The 13,627-nt window shown below is 38.0% G+C and overlaps 2 protein-coding genes across 7 annotated transcripts in view; one reads left to right on the top strand and one right to left on the bottom strand.

Annotated features, from left to right (window-relative positions):
- The window catches only part of cep126 (centrosomal protein 126), a 12,115-nt gene extending 2,488 nt beyond the window's left edge, over positions 1–9,627 (bottom strand). The window contains exons 1-10 of one of the 5 annotated variants that reach the window (XR_004948910.1): positions 9,311–9,627; positions 9,049–9,168; positions 7,679–7,824; positions 7,501–7,606; positions 5,224–5,395; positions 1,852–3,391; positions 1,589–1,665; positions 1,179–1,218; positions 299–551; positions 158–216 (exon numbers count right to left, since the gene is read on the bottom strand). Coding sequence is in view for 4 of the 5 variants with exons in the window: in XM_024276522.2 (XP_024132290.1) it covers positions 158–216; positions 342–551; positions 1,179–1,218; positions 1,589–1,665; positions 1,852–3,391; positions 5,224–5,395; positions 7,501–7,606; positions 7,679–7,824; positions 9,049–9,168; positions 9,311–9,345 (2,505 nt within the window). In the remaining variant the exon portion in view is untranslated. The remainder of the gene's footprint in view (positions 1–157; positions 217–298; positions 552–1,178; positions 1,219–1,588; positions 1,666–1,851; positions 3,392–5,223; positions 5,396–7,500; positions 7,607–7,678; positions 7,825–9,048; positions 9,169–9,310) is intronic. The other 4 variants (XM_024276522.2, XM_036214873.1, XM_036214874.1 and 1 more) reach the window with 4 other exon arrangements.
- trpc6b (transient receptor potential cation channel, subfamily C, member 6b) overlaps positions 9,613–13,627 on the top strand; it is a 17,466-nt gene continuing 13,451 nt past the window's right edge. For both annotated transcript variants that reach the window (XM_036214877.1, XM_036214876.1), the window contains exon 1: positions 9,613–10,991. The gene's annotated coding sequence lies outside the window, so the exon portion shown is untranslated. The remainder of the gene's footprint in view (positions 10,992–13,627) is intronic.

Raw genomic sequence — 13,627 nt, 5'->3', positions numbered from 1 at the left:
TAAAAAAATAATAAAAAATTAGATTTTAAACTTCATTTCCTTAATAGGTCATCAGAAAAATCCCACAAGAACATTTTAAAAATATTTAAAAAAAAGCACAATTTTCATCAGATTGGTTCTTTAGCTTCTGTGTTTAGAAGAGTAGAAAATCTCTCACCGAGGGGGTGTCAACAAGTGCTCCCGTTCCAGCATTAGCCCCCGGATGGTTCCGCAAACCTAAAAAAAAAAAAAAAAGGAAAGCAACACTTAGTGTGAAGTTACCCACAACCTCCTGGTCACAACATCATCATTGTCACACATTTCAGAGGAACGTCAGATCGAGACAAACAGAATTTTCCCACAGTGCAGCTGCTGGTTGAGTCTGTCCAGAGAGACCAGGATTCTTCTCTCCTCAGAAGAGATGGAGATGAGCTCCTGCTGCTGGCCGGTCCGCCGCACCGATCCAGAGCTGTGTGTTTGGGCGGTGTCCATGGCAACAGAAGCAGGATTCTGTTCCAGGGGGCGTCCAGGATGCAGGTCGGTCAGGTGGAACCGGGTGGGACCTTCAAAACCTGGAGGTGAACACAGAACTGACATTAGTGTTAGAACAATCTTTACAATATTTTTTATTGTTTTACAAAATTAGTTTTAGTTTAGTTTGGTTTTATTGATAACATTTCCAAAAGAAAAGGAGAAAAAAGGAAAACGTGGCAATCGGAGTCGATTTATCTTATAATAATATCTGCTCCTTCCAATCACAAATTAAAAAGATACAAAAAAAATAAATTCAAGTTCACCCCATCCTAATCCGATCGAGGTCTACTCCACGTCCTTTCAATTAAACTCCATAATTGTAGTGCATCTTTTCATGTTTTGTCCTTACACATATTTTTTTAATTGAATAGCATTTATGGATTGTTTAAGCGTTCTATCTACTGACTTCCACAATTTAATGCCTTGAATTGAAATATGGGTTTGCCTCAGAGTTGTTGGTGCACAAAGGAACTTTGAAATAATCTCTCCTTTTACTAGAAGCTGGTTTAAATAAAGACAGAATATTGTCTGGCAACATAATTCATTTGGAATTGTGTCCTACAAGCAAAAAATAATTGCAAAAAAAAAAAAAAAGAAATGGTTTGACTGGGAGTAAATGTCTAAACAGACAAAAATGATCCTAAACTTCGAGGGATTTTTGGTACCTGAATGTGGACCAATCAGCATCACCGTCTCCTTCCTGGACTGCATAAAAAAGTGAAAAAGAGATCAAGAACGGTTTCACATAAAATCCATTTCTGAACTTTTTTGTCAAACTGAAAGAAGCAGGAATGATGGTGTAAATAAGGCATGTCCAAAGTCTGGCTTGTGAGGTAAATGTGGGAAGCATTTAAAGTCTTTTCAGAATATAGTGGAACTTTGAGGTAGATTCCATCAAAGTAGGTAAAAAAATCAGGTTACTTGATTTTATTTTAGACAAAAATCCTCAAATATAGAAGATAAAAACAGTTCAATGATTATTTTTTACCTTCTGCATGAAAAAGTCTCTTGAAGAGGAGGTGAAACATCTTTACTTGTACATAATACTACTTCTCTATCATGTATTCTCATTTACCTGAGGGGTTTGTAGAGATCGGCTCTGATTTCTGACAGATGGACGACTTTCCATGACTTGGCTTTGTATGTTTTTTGCTAAAAACAAGATTTTGAGGTAAATTATGTAAAAACAGACCAAAAATACTTAAACATAAAGATCCACACATCAAATTAATATGAAAAATATTTAAAAAATGCACTAAAGATTTCACACTTTTATAAAAAATCAGGTTAAATAAGAAGAAACATCAAGTCTGAGCGGTTGGACTAAAAGCACATTACCGTCCTTTGTGTTTAAGGCGCAGCGGACGCCGTGCCAGAGCTGGGAAATCTCCTCGTCTGTGGGAGTGCTGTCCAAACAGAGGCGCTTTTCATCGCCCGCCGCTCCTCTTCTGCTGCGAGTCTGTGGATGACCTGGAGACTCGGAGCAGGCCTCTGAGAGGGGCTGGGCGTAGGTGACTGCAGCATCTGCGGTTCTGGGTGGGAGCGCTCCCTCTGTGGGGCTCCTCTCCTGGATGTGGTAAACAGATGGGGTCTTAGTGGCGCGGTTGCTGCGGGGAGGCGGGCGAGGAACCATGAACTTCCCTTGGGTTTTAGCGATGTGGCGCACGTCGGCGGCATACTGAGGTCGCATGACGGTGCCCTTTCTGGTTTGTGAGGAAACGGGAGCCCCTCTGACTCTCGTCGAGCGGGTCCGCCCGTTCGAGCGGTGCACCTTGACCTCATCTGTTCCTTCTTGGGGCAAGTTGACTTGAACCCCAACATCTGTCCAGGCTTCTTTTGTAACGTGATGAGCGGCGGCAGGTCCGGGGATCAGGTTTGGTCCCTCCGGATGGGAGGTTTTTGCTTTCAGCTTCTCTTCCACGTGGACTTCATCAAACCAGCGCAGCTTCTTTTTCCCGGCGCCGCTGACCTCCACGCTCTTGGCTTTTGCTCGGGCCAACTCCACGCTGTCCCTGAGTGCCGCAGCCACATGCTTTGCAAAAATCAATTGCCCCGGGGCAGACGGGCGTGGGGGGTCCCCCGAGTTATGTTTCAGCGGTTTCTTTAGGATTCCTTTGATGAAAACGATCTCTGAGTCGGGGTCAAGACCGTCAGAGCGTCTCTGTGCTTCGTACTGGATGTTAGACGCGCTCTGGTGCAGCGATGACTTTTGAGTTTCACTTTTAAAGTCAGAAACCTTATCAAGGTTGTTGATCGAACCACGGAGATCTGCGTTTTCTCTTCTGGTCACATCCTTAGTTTTATCATGTGAGGAATCATCCTTCAAGAAATACTCCGACTTTGGTGGAGCTTCGAAATAAAAGTCTTTGTTGTTGCCAGCTTCAGAGAAGTGCAGAACAGCTGATTTGTGTCTGGATCGGTCGCCACTGATGCTACGTTGACTAAAATCCAATAATGAAAAAGGTGGAGCATCTGCATCTGTCACGGTTAGTCCGATGGAACTTCCTGGAAAGGATGCTAACTCAAACGGTCCTCCGCTGGTTTTTTCATAAAGGCTTAATGAGCTGAAGTCTTTCAGAGAAGTCTCAGCTCCAGCAGAAGCTTTAGAAACGTGGAAGTCATTGTGAGGCCACTTCTGGACTTCTCCCTCCTCTCCGTCGTCCGATTGGGCTATGTGTTCATTGATGAGCCTCATCACTGAGTAGGAGGTCTGACCTGAGGAAGTGAAAGCGCTCGGCTCTTTCTGGGGGGGTTGGGTCTTCTCAAGGTGAAGGAAAAACGAGGAGTGATCTCCGTCTTCGTCCTCCAAGCTGTCCTTGCTGGAGACGCTGTCAGACAGGTGGATGATCTGAAACAACAGATGGAGAAGAAAATGTTCCTATTTCTGTTAAACATGTCTTATGTGAGGAGGTTGGACTGGTGGTAGAGTAACCATCACGTCCCTTTAAAGTCCCACTCCGATCATATTTGATCTATTTTTAAATTATTCCCACATTTTGACGTTTTTAGCCAAAATAAAAAAAAAAAAATGTTGTTTTCTGAGACATAGTTTCTGCAGAGCGGCAGTAGTTTATTAGGAATTGGCCTCTGACTTGTGGGCGGTACTGTTGGCATAGAGCGACCCCGCCCCTCTTCCCCTCCCCTTTCCATGATGGCTCAGAACAGGAAGTTTGTGGTATTCTTAATCTTTTTCCAACTGTAATTTTTCATCTCCACCTGATTCACGATTTGAATACAGAAATACTCCCAAATGTTACTTTAAACTTAATTTTCTTAATATATGGCCTCGATTATTAGAAAAAACTGCAACAAGAACATGATAAAAACAACATTTTCATCAAAGTGTGACAATAACACAAGAACTCCAGAATAAAGTCTCCAGAACAGTTTCGACGCCTCTGCCATAAACATGTGGCTAAGAAACTTTAAACCTGCACCTCTTCTGGTAAATTGTGATACAGTGGATGTTTTCTTCATATTTAGTATTATTATTTTCTCTGATTTTAAACAATCACATATTGAGTATCGAGGTTTATTAAATGACAAATACATTTTAGCAACCGATTGATTTAATTTTATGTTTTTAATTTAATTTTTATTCATTTTAGTAGTTTTTTTTCACTATGCATGCTTTTAAGGTTTACATCTGTCAATAAATAGATTAAAAAAAATGTTTGGACTAATTCTCTTTAGGTCTCACTGGGCATGCTCCAACATCTGTCACAATTCTGTATTCCTCCGTTTCTGGAAAAGTTTGGGTTCAGAGTAATCATAGTAGATAATATCAACCCCAGAGGTGTTAAAATAGCTTTAAATCTTCCAACAAACAAATGATTGTGGTAACTCACCCAGTTTGCATCTATACACTCAGTCAACAGGAAGAAGATGACAAACAGCGGACTTTGTTGTCGGGCTTCTCTTGTTTCTTTTGTTCATATTCTTTTTAAACTTGGACTGTAGAATTAAATAATAAGTTGTTCAAATCAGAAATTGGCCCGGGGGCAATTACGGTCCATTAAACTATTCAATCTACCCTGGCAAACTGGAATAAAAGATTTTGATTACCCACAAAAATGTTTTATTTTCCAAGTAGTTCAGGTGTCTCCCCAAATAAATTCATCTTTGCATTCATGCTGTGTTTGAAGATTTGTTGTTCGTCATGGGCGATTTCCAAGTCGTACAGTCATTTTTCCAATTTTTCCAACACAGCATGAACACAACATTTCGCTGAGTTTGAGTTTTTCCCTGAGGGATGTCGTCCATTGGTTAAAATGGTGCTAAAATTAGAACAAAAAACAGGGTTTTGAAAAAAAATAAAAAAAATATAGTGTTTTAAAGTCATTTTCAATCAAGTTTAAGGCATGTTTTTATCCAGATCCTGTGTTATTTCCTTCTTTTAGAAGGAGAATTACCAAAACATGTCATGAATCTGTCAAATTTTAGAACTTTTTGTGGCCCAAGAGGAAGAAAGTTTACCCACCCCCAGACTAGAGCATCTTTTTTTTTTTACATTTTCCATTGGTGGATTTTTATCAAGGAGAAATGTACGTTGGCTCATAAAAGGTTAAAATACTGCACTGAACTAATTGAACTAATAAACAGTAACATCAAAAATTAATCTTTAAGGAGTCACCATGTTTACTTAAGCAGTTGTGTCTGCGCTTGTGAAAGAAAACATGACATAAGTGATCATTTCTGAGGATGAAATACCTGCTCCCCCCCCATCAGCACCGCCTGTGGGCTGCCAGCATCCTGATGCTGCACTCGTCTGCACTGCTCCTGCAGCAGCTCAGTGTAGGAGTCCACCGCAGACAGAGACGGTCGGCCCGATTCTCCTCCAATGAAAGGCCTCGGAGACGGCGTGCAGCTTTTGAGAGAAAAACTGAATACGATTCAGAGTTAACCCTCAATTATCTGAATTCACTGGTGAGTTTGCAAATCACACCAGCTGGTGTTTTCATTCAGAATTTACCGTAAAGGTTTAAAAAAACTAAAACTTTGAAAAATTTGATTAAAAAGAAACCTAACTGGAGTTTTGACACAATGGTGATAACTCCTAGAATAAATTCTTGGAACTTTCGCCTAATTTCTTTAGACTAGTTGTGAGCCAATTAGTGATTCTGTTTCACTTTCTTATTATTTATCTTTCTTTCTTAACTCAATCACACTTTCAGTAATTTCTGCAATTTTGGTATCAAAATGTTAAGGACGTTATCGCTTGTATTTTTGGTATTCATACATTTTACGGTTTTTACGGTTTACGGTTTTCAGCCCCCTTGAATTGAATGGGAATTTTTCGAATGTCTGCAATTTCTGCAATTACAATTCTGTATGTTCAGGAAATTCATGCTTTTTAACACAATTTTGTAAAATTTTTTGTGATTTTTTCCCCCATGCAAATCATCAAATTTTTTGCGCACTGAGATTTTTAAGGCCAATTTTGAGTTAACATTTAACAACGTACTAATATTATTGGATAATTTGGCCTCTAAAGAGTTTTTTGGGGCTAATTCTGAGTTAAGCTAGTATTTTAGCAATGCGCTAGCTTTTTCTTTTTGGCTAGTTTGGCATCTAAGAAGGATTTTTTTTTTAGCTAATTTGGATTTAAAGTGATATTTTAGCAGCGTGTTAGCTTTTGTGACTAAGTTGGTATTTACTGAGTTTTTGGGCTAATTGGGAATTAAGCTAATGTTTTAGCAACGTGGTAGCTCTTTTGGCTAATTTGGCATCTACTGACCATTTCTGAGCTAACTTGGAGTTAAGCTAAAATTTAGCAACGTGTTAGCTTTTGAGGCTAAGTTGGCATCTACTGAGGTTTTTTTGAGCTAATTTGGAGTTAAGCTAATATTTTAACAATGTGTTAGCTTTTGTGACTAAGTTGGTATCTAGCAAGATTTTTTGGGCTAGTTCTGTGTTAAGCTAGTATTTGAGCAACGTGCTATCTTTTTTGGCTAATTTGGCATCTACTGACCATTTTTGAGCTAACTTGGAGTTAAGCTAAAATTTAGTAACATGTTAGCTTTTTTTGGCTAAGTTGGCATCTACTGAGGTTTTTTGGGCTAGTTCTGTTAAGCTAGTATTTGAGCAACATTGCGATTTTTTAAAATGAAATTCTTCCAATTCTTTGTGCACTCAAAACATTCAGCATGTTAATTCACATTACGCAATAAAAATACATTTCTTCAGCAAACAGCTTTAGCATCTTGAGCAATCAGTTCCGCAAAAAGCATTCCCACTAGCATTATGGCAGGTAAAGCAACTTTTCTAGTTTTACATAGCTTTGGCTTGATCTTTTCTTTGTTTTTAGATTTACACATTTTTATTTTGTCTCTACATGTTTGATCGTTTGCTATAAAACATAAAAACAATTTGATCGAATTTTTTGTGATTTTTTAGGTAAAAATATGACAAAATTTAGAATAGAATAGAATAGAATTAATTGCACGTCTGAAGTATAAAGCAACGAAATGGAGTTCATTTCGGAGTTAAGGTTAATGAACACTTTCAGGTTCATCAAATAGAATAGACTATTGTCATTGTGACATGTTACATGCACAACAAAACTCCAGAAAAAAAAAAACGCAAACTCAGATCCTTAGAAAGTCGTTTTGGCTATTTGGTTAATGTTGCTTGAGAAAAAAATAGATAGTAAAAAATAAAACCAAACAAAACGTCAACTAGAAGAGCACTGAGCCACTGCGTCCTTGCATGGCGCCATCTTCAATCATTTTGGAACTAAAATCAAAAATATATCTGGAAAAAAAGCTGAAGTTTCACCAAAAAGATTGATATAAAAATGTCCAGAAATAGCAGTTTAAAGATAAATTACAAGAGAAAATTATAAAGTAGAAAAAAAAGCTCAAAAAGGGCCTGGACTACTATTCTTTTGAACTAAAACCAGAAGCAAAAAAAAAATGTCTTGAATCAAAAGACTTAAATTGTCATTATCTGTGATTTTGAGGTGTTTGGAGTAATGTCCTCATTTACCTGCTGATGTTTGTGTTGCTCGACAAGAAAGAGGACCGCTGGGTGTAGGAACTGCCTTGAATTTGATTAAGTGCATCTTCAATGTTTAGGGCGTGTCTTCTGAAAGCTGCAAATGATTAAAAAAACCAAGTGAGGACATTTTCTTTATGAGTCAAAGTGGATGAAACCGCTCTCCTACATTGTCTGTATCTCTGCGACGGAGGGAGATGTGCTCTTTGGAAGCGCTCGGTTACATCCTGTACTTGCTGTCGGCGTTGCTGCAGGATTTCCTCCCTCAGTCGTTCTTCTTGCACGTCCCTCTGCCTCCGCCTCGCGTGCAAAGCCCTGAGTCACCAGACAGAGCCCAAGAAGAGTTTATGTTCATCTGTACTGATCTGGTCTCAGCACGGACATGTTTAAGGAACAGAAACCTGCTGCAGCCATCAATAAACGAGGCAGACGTTCACGCCCTGTGACCCGAGGCGAGCAATTATAACCTTCTTTGGTGCACAGACTATTAATCAGAGTTAATATCTGTGCTTTTATCTAACAAAGACGGCATGCGGTAAGCCAGAAGTAGTTTCAGTTTGAGTAAAGCTGCTTTCCTCTGTTCAAATATGCAGAATTTTTTTGTTTCTTTTTACATTTATAAACTTTTATTACCTTTAGCAAAAAGTAGTACATTTAAAGTTTATTTTATTAAGTATATGTAAGTATAATTAGCAACTATATGTAGTTTAAGAAGTACGGAATACTTCTTCAGGCTAAATTGAAACATTTTAAGTTTACAGATAGTATATAAAAAGTAAACTTCAAGTAAGAAAAACCAACTAAATATACTTGTAGTACAGTTACATACACTACTTTTTGATAAATTATTTGAAATGACTTGATATTTCAAATAAAAAGTGGACTTTTCATTGACAAATTGAGGAATTCTCATTTAATTTTTTTTTTTTACAAAAAGTCTGTTTTTGCTGATGAAAACAAAATTGGTTTACTACAAATATTACTCAAGCTCAAATTGTTTTTATTTTTTTATTGCCTTAAATAGATGCAAACTTCGCTACATCACATAAAAAAGTCTTCCACTTTCTTCTGCATGGGTCATACAGGTATTTTATTTTGAAATTGTGGTTCAGATATCACTATTTAAATTTATCTGCAGGTATTTCATAGCAAAAAAGAATCTATTTAAGTGCACTACAAATATTCTACGTTAAAAGTGAGGCAGTATACTTGAAATTTAAATTTTATATACTATTTATATATTTTACATTTTAAAAATTCTGAACAAGTATTCAGTTAGATGGTCTATAGTAGACTTAATGTACTTATACACAAATATAGTTAATAAAATAAACTTTAGGTGTAGTAGTACTTATTGCTATGGGATGTAGCTGGAAGTGTCTAATCCTACAAAGCTCCATTCACATCATTTCCTGTGATGTGTCTGACTAAAATGGAATTATTACAAAGCAGCATCTGTTTCCTGTAGGAATAGGAGAGGATGCTCTGCCGTAAACCGACGGAACTGGAGTAAAAAGAGAGGAATAAAACAAAACTGACTTCCAACGTCGGTTGGTTTCCAGGGAGAATTTCCGCGCTCTGCTCCTGCATAACTTCTGGTCTTTGGCCAAACTTTGTCTGTCATTGTCCAGACGTGCATCATTTTCCAGCCTCGACTTCCTAAAAGTGGGTTGCTAAGGAAACAAATGTCGCAAACACGTTTAAAAATGTATTACTTTGTCGTGGCCGCACATATATAACTCTTATAACTATATAACTATCAATTTCAACAAACGAAAAAGCTCAAATACTGGCAGGATACGAGTGGTAGAAAAAGTCCTCATGAAGAACTTGCATCCTCTCGGTGACAGCAGAAGCGCCGCATTGCTAGCTGTGTCCTCCTGGCAGTCAAAACTCAACTCCTGCGCGCATTTTCGGGGCGAAAACAAAAGCTTTGAAGGTAAATATTGTAATTTTAGAGGCAGGCACTTGCTTCAAGTTTTGTTCTTTTAATATAATAAGGGGCAAAACTCATTTGCTCGCCTTTCCGCTTGAGCCGAGCGTGTTTACACGCTCCATTGTCAATAGCAACCAAGGACGCAGCTCCCTGACAACTAGTGGTTCCGCTCACGTCCAGCAGAGGGCGACAAAACAACAAAGCCTTTGTGATGCCTTCAAAGACACATGGAAGCGTCGTTCTTCAGACAACTACGAGCGGTTTTAACAAGAAATAAAATGCCAAAGATGAAGGAAAAATGAACTAATATCATGTAAAACACGAATGAATAAGATTCCTGGTAGGCTGAAATGCCACATTTGACTGGGACTGTGCATTTGCAATGCAAATATGATCATTTTTTTTTTAATTTTTGGACAATTACTCTTACATTGGATGAAATAGTATTTGTAATTTTGAGGTTCATTTTACACTTTGCACCCTAAAAAAGGATGGTTTTTGTTTCTTTTTCTTTGTGCTGCTTAAGTTTAAAAGATTGCATAGCAGGTTAACTAAACTTGAAGTCCCACTGATCATCTTTTGAGTTTTTATTTGTTTAAATTATGATTTTGCATTTTTTTTCTGAAATAAAAAAAAATCTTTCATCTTCTTGGACATAGCTTCTGTAGAATGATAGTTTTATTAGAAATTCGCCTCTAATTTGTGGGTGGGATCGTTGGCGTAAAGCAACTCCACCCCTCTTCCCTTTCCCTGTTGCTGAGAGTTCTCTGTTTACACTCTTTCCAACATTCTTAAAGCTCCCTCAAACCTCCAAGCTAACATTATTGCTGCAGCAAAAATATCTAGCAATACTGGGGCAATCAAGCCGTATAGTTTTGAGCCAGATACAGGGTCAGACAAGGAAAATGAAGACGTTCATGGATCTATTTGTCTATATTTGGATTGATTAGAATGGAAATGAGCAAGGAGCTTGTGGCCCGCCCAGAGTATTTTTAACCATCACAAATACGCTATTTTTTCAATCAGCATTTTTCATCTGCTCCTGATTCACAACGATTTGAATAAAGAAATATTCAGAAATGCAATTTTAAGCTTTATTTTCTTTATATATACCCTGCATCACCAGCAAAATGCTACATAAACATAACATACCAAAAACACAATTTTCATCAGACTGGGTTTTTAACAGATGTGTCTGTAAGCAATTTTTCTGTTCTAAGAAAGTGTATTTCCTCCATTGATGACACATCCGCCCTGTAAACCGTATCGTTACTGGGCGTCATTTCTCGTTTACAAAGTGCTTTCATATCTTACAGTTATTAAAAAAAATCTGATAAATTAAACAGTCAATCCGGGGCACACCTTCATTATTAAAATCCGCCAGAAAAACCGCCCACCGCGCAAAGGCAATCAACTGAAGAGCCACAGTGAGCCGCAGTCTGACAGGTGGCCCTGAAACAAGCAGCACTGATGGAAAACAAACAGAGTGTGTGGACTTAGTCTGGTTCCTGGTGATTTAATGCCAAATCTAATCTTCTTCTCTGAGGTAAGTGAACTATTACAAACTATTCCTGTACCATGGAGCAATCATAAACTCTGAACATTTGTCTTTTTAAAGTTCTCGTGTCAGATTTTCTGTCAAGATACTATTTTAATAACAGTCCTTCTAATATTTACACTTTTATTAAATTTACAATTTGATTAAACTGTTTATGTCCTTTTCTGAAACTGCTTTGTAGCAAATGTTATCATTTTATATTATATCAAATATATCATTTAATTTTGCATTAATTCGTTTTGACATTTTTAGTGTTTTTCAATATTTTTGGCAGCTTTTGAGTGATGAATTTCATCCAATTTCTGTATTATGATGCTGATAAGCCGTCAAAAAAAAGTAAAAATAAATAACACCAGAAAGATTTATTTATATTTTTAATGTTTTGTTTTTCATTTGGGATGCAGAACTTATTGTAAAAAAGAAAATATTTTTCTTTTCCATTCAAAAATGTCATTAAACTCTGGAGTAAATGAGCGATTTCCTGCATCCATCAGACTGCTTTGGGAGGTGAAATCTTGTTTGCCTAATCATGACTAAAAACGGATGCTGTGATAATTTTTAATCACTGTGGGTCATCTGTGCTGAAGCAATTAGCTCCAAAGATAACCATGTTATTTAAACACAATTACCGAGCATAAAGAAGATTTACTGACTTGACAACAAGTCAATACAGGATGAAACAATAGCCTGTGTTTTCACCCTCACGTGTTTGGAGGTACTAGAAGCTAAAACTTTGGCTTTTTTTTAAAGTAAAATTTCCAGCTATGATGAGCTGAAAGGCTGAATACATCAGGCAGAGGCTGAGCCGTGGACTGAAAGAGCAGATGATGACTCTGTGGGTGGTGTCACACATGCAGCCTTGTGCTAGAGAGCAAACTGTGCATTGTTGTTCATTTCTTCCTCAGGTCACTGCAGTCCAAAGCCTCTGCAAGGCCTTTTCTGGAAGGAGACCCACTCTGACCATCTTTTCAACTATTTCCAAAGGTCTTTTAATTATGATTATGAGGTTTTCAGACCAAAACCAAAAAGCCAGCGTCATTTCTAGGATATATAGTATCTTCCACTCTATAGGGAGCACCATTTATGAATGGTCTATTTTTTAACTTATGCCATCTATAAGGAGCACCGAACTTTGAGGCTACGGACACACTTAGAATTTGACACGTACTCTTGAACACACATTTGGCCCAAAAGCAGGGAGGGGCTTCTTCTTCTTCAGTTTATTAGCGCATGCCTGCCACCTACAGTTGGAAGAGGTTTGGTGCAAAATGTCAAAGAGGTGCAAATCTCGCAAATCTTGTTCCAAATTTTTATTCCATAGCTCTATTCCGGTATGAAAGACTTAGGCCCAATCCAAATTCTTGCGTAGAAACTTGCGTAGAAATTTGGGTAGCGACGTGTGAACTCAAGAGTTTTTAATACAAATGCCCAAAACGGGTGTCAATGTGTGTTTACATAAACTTAGGCGAGTGGTTGCTTGAACAAGCATTGCCGAAGGCTGTGTGAATGTAGAAATAGACCTGGGGTCTGCAACTTTTACTAGTAAAAGAGCCTGTTTGGTACTATAAAAAAAAAATAGGAGCCACATTCTTTTTTTACCCTTTTAGGAAAATTTGATACTACTTTGCATTATTACATTGTTGTTTTTTTTATCCTCTCTGTCTGTGCCTTAAAACCAGGAGCGCATGCTCCCTCCTTCATCAAATAAGTGTGAGATGACATCTTTTTCCAGAAGAGGTCAGATTAATCCACTATAAACACCTGATCCAGATGATAGTTATCCTCTGGAGTCGTCTTCTTCCGCACATCAGGTTATTTTTTTTGGCCGCTTCTGAGTCGGCTAATGCCAGAGAAGGGAGGGGTACCCGATGGGCCGGCGTGCTCTCCAGGGGTGCGGAGATACACCTCAGCACCGCCGCACCTTCGGACACAAAAGTTTCACACAAGCGTCTTGAGTTGTCAGAGTTTAAGTGACAAATTGGAAGAGTCACATGACTGAAAAAAAATCTGTGAAACCTCGAATAAAAAAAAACACGAAAAGGCAGAGAAAGACTCTATGCTATTCTCAACCTTGCAACACGTAAAAAACAGACTGGCACTGCTAAAAAAGATGTTACTGTGACTATACTAACTTCCAAACTTTATAGTAATACGTAAAAAAAAAGAAAACAAAAAAAAACACGGTAGCATATTTGCAAACCAAACCGTGTTAGCAACTCATAATAAAAAAAAAAAACAGACTGACATTTTGACGAAATGGCTTCAACTTCAGTAATAATGAATTAATCAGGAATACAAGGCGCTCTGTGGGTTTTTGAAAGAAATCAATGGTTTTAACTGCACCTTTTAGTGCTGAAAATATGGTAGTTTCTGCAGAGCTGTAGTGGTACGATTATTTTAATAGTCGACTGATCACTGATTATTTTTTCTGATTAGTCGACTAATTGGGTCATGGGCACACTGGATGTAAAGCACACATCTTAACCATTAGTAGCTTTAACACTAGAATCCCTAGAACTTTCAGCTTCAGCTGCAGTGCCCCCCTCCCCTTCTCAAAGTAGTGTTGTGGTGATCACCTTAAACCATCAACAATGACTTCCTGATTTCGCAATGCAGATTGTAAG

The sequence above is a fragment of the Oryzias melastigma genome, linkage group LG13 (genome assembly GCF_002922805.2).
Source record: "Oryzias melastigma strain HK-1 linkage group LG13, ASM292280v2, whole genome shotgun sequence".
Lineage (NCBI taxonomy): Eukaryota > Metazoa > Chordata > Actinopteri > Beloniformes > Adrianichthyidae > Oryzias > Oryzias melastigma.
Note: the sequence above shows the minus strand (reverse complement) of the source record. Positions and strands in the feature narration are given on the sequence as shown.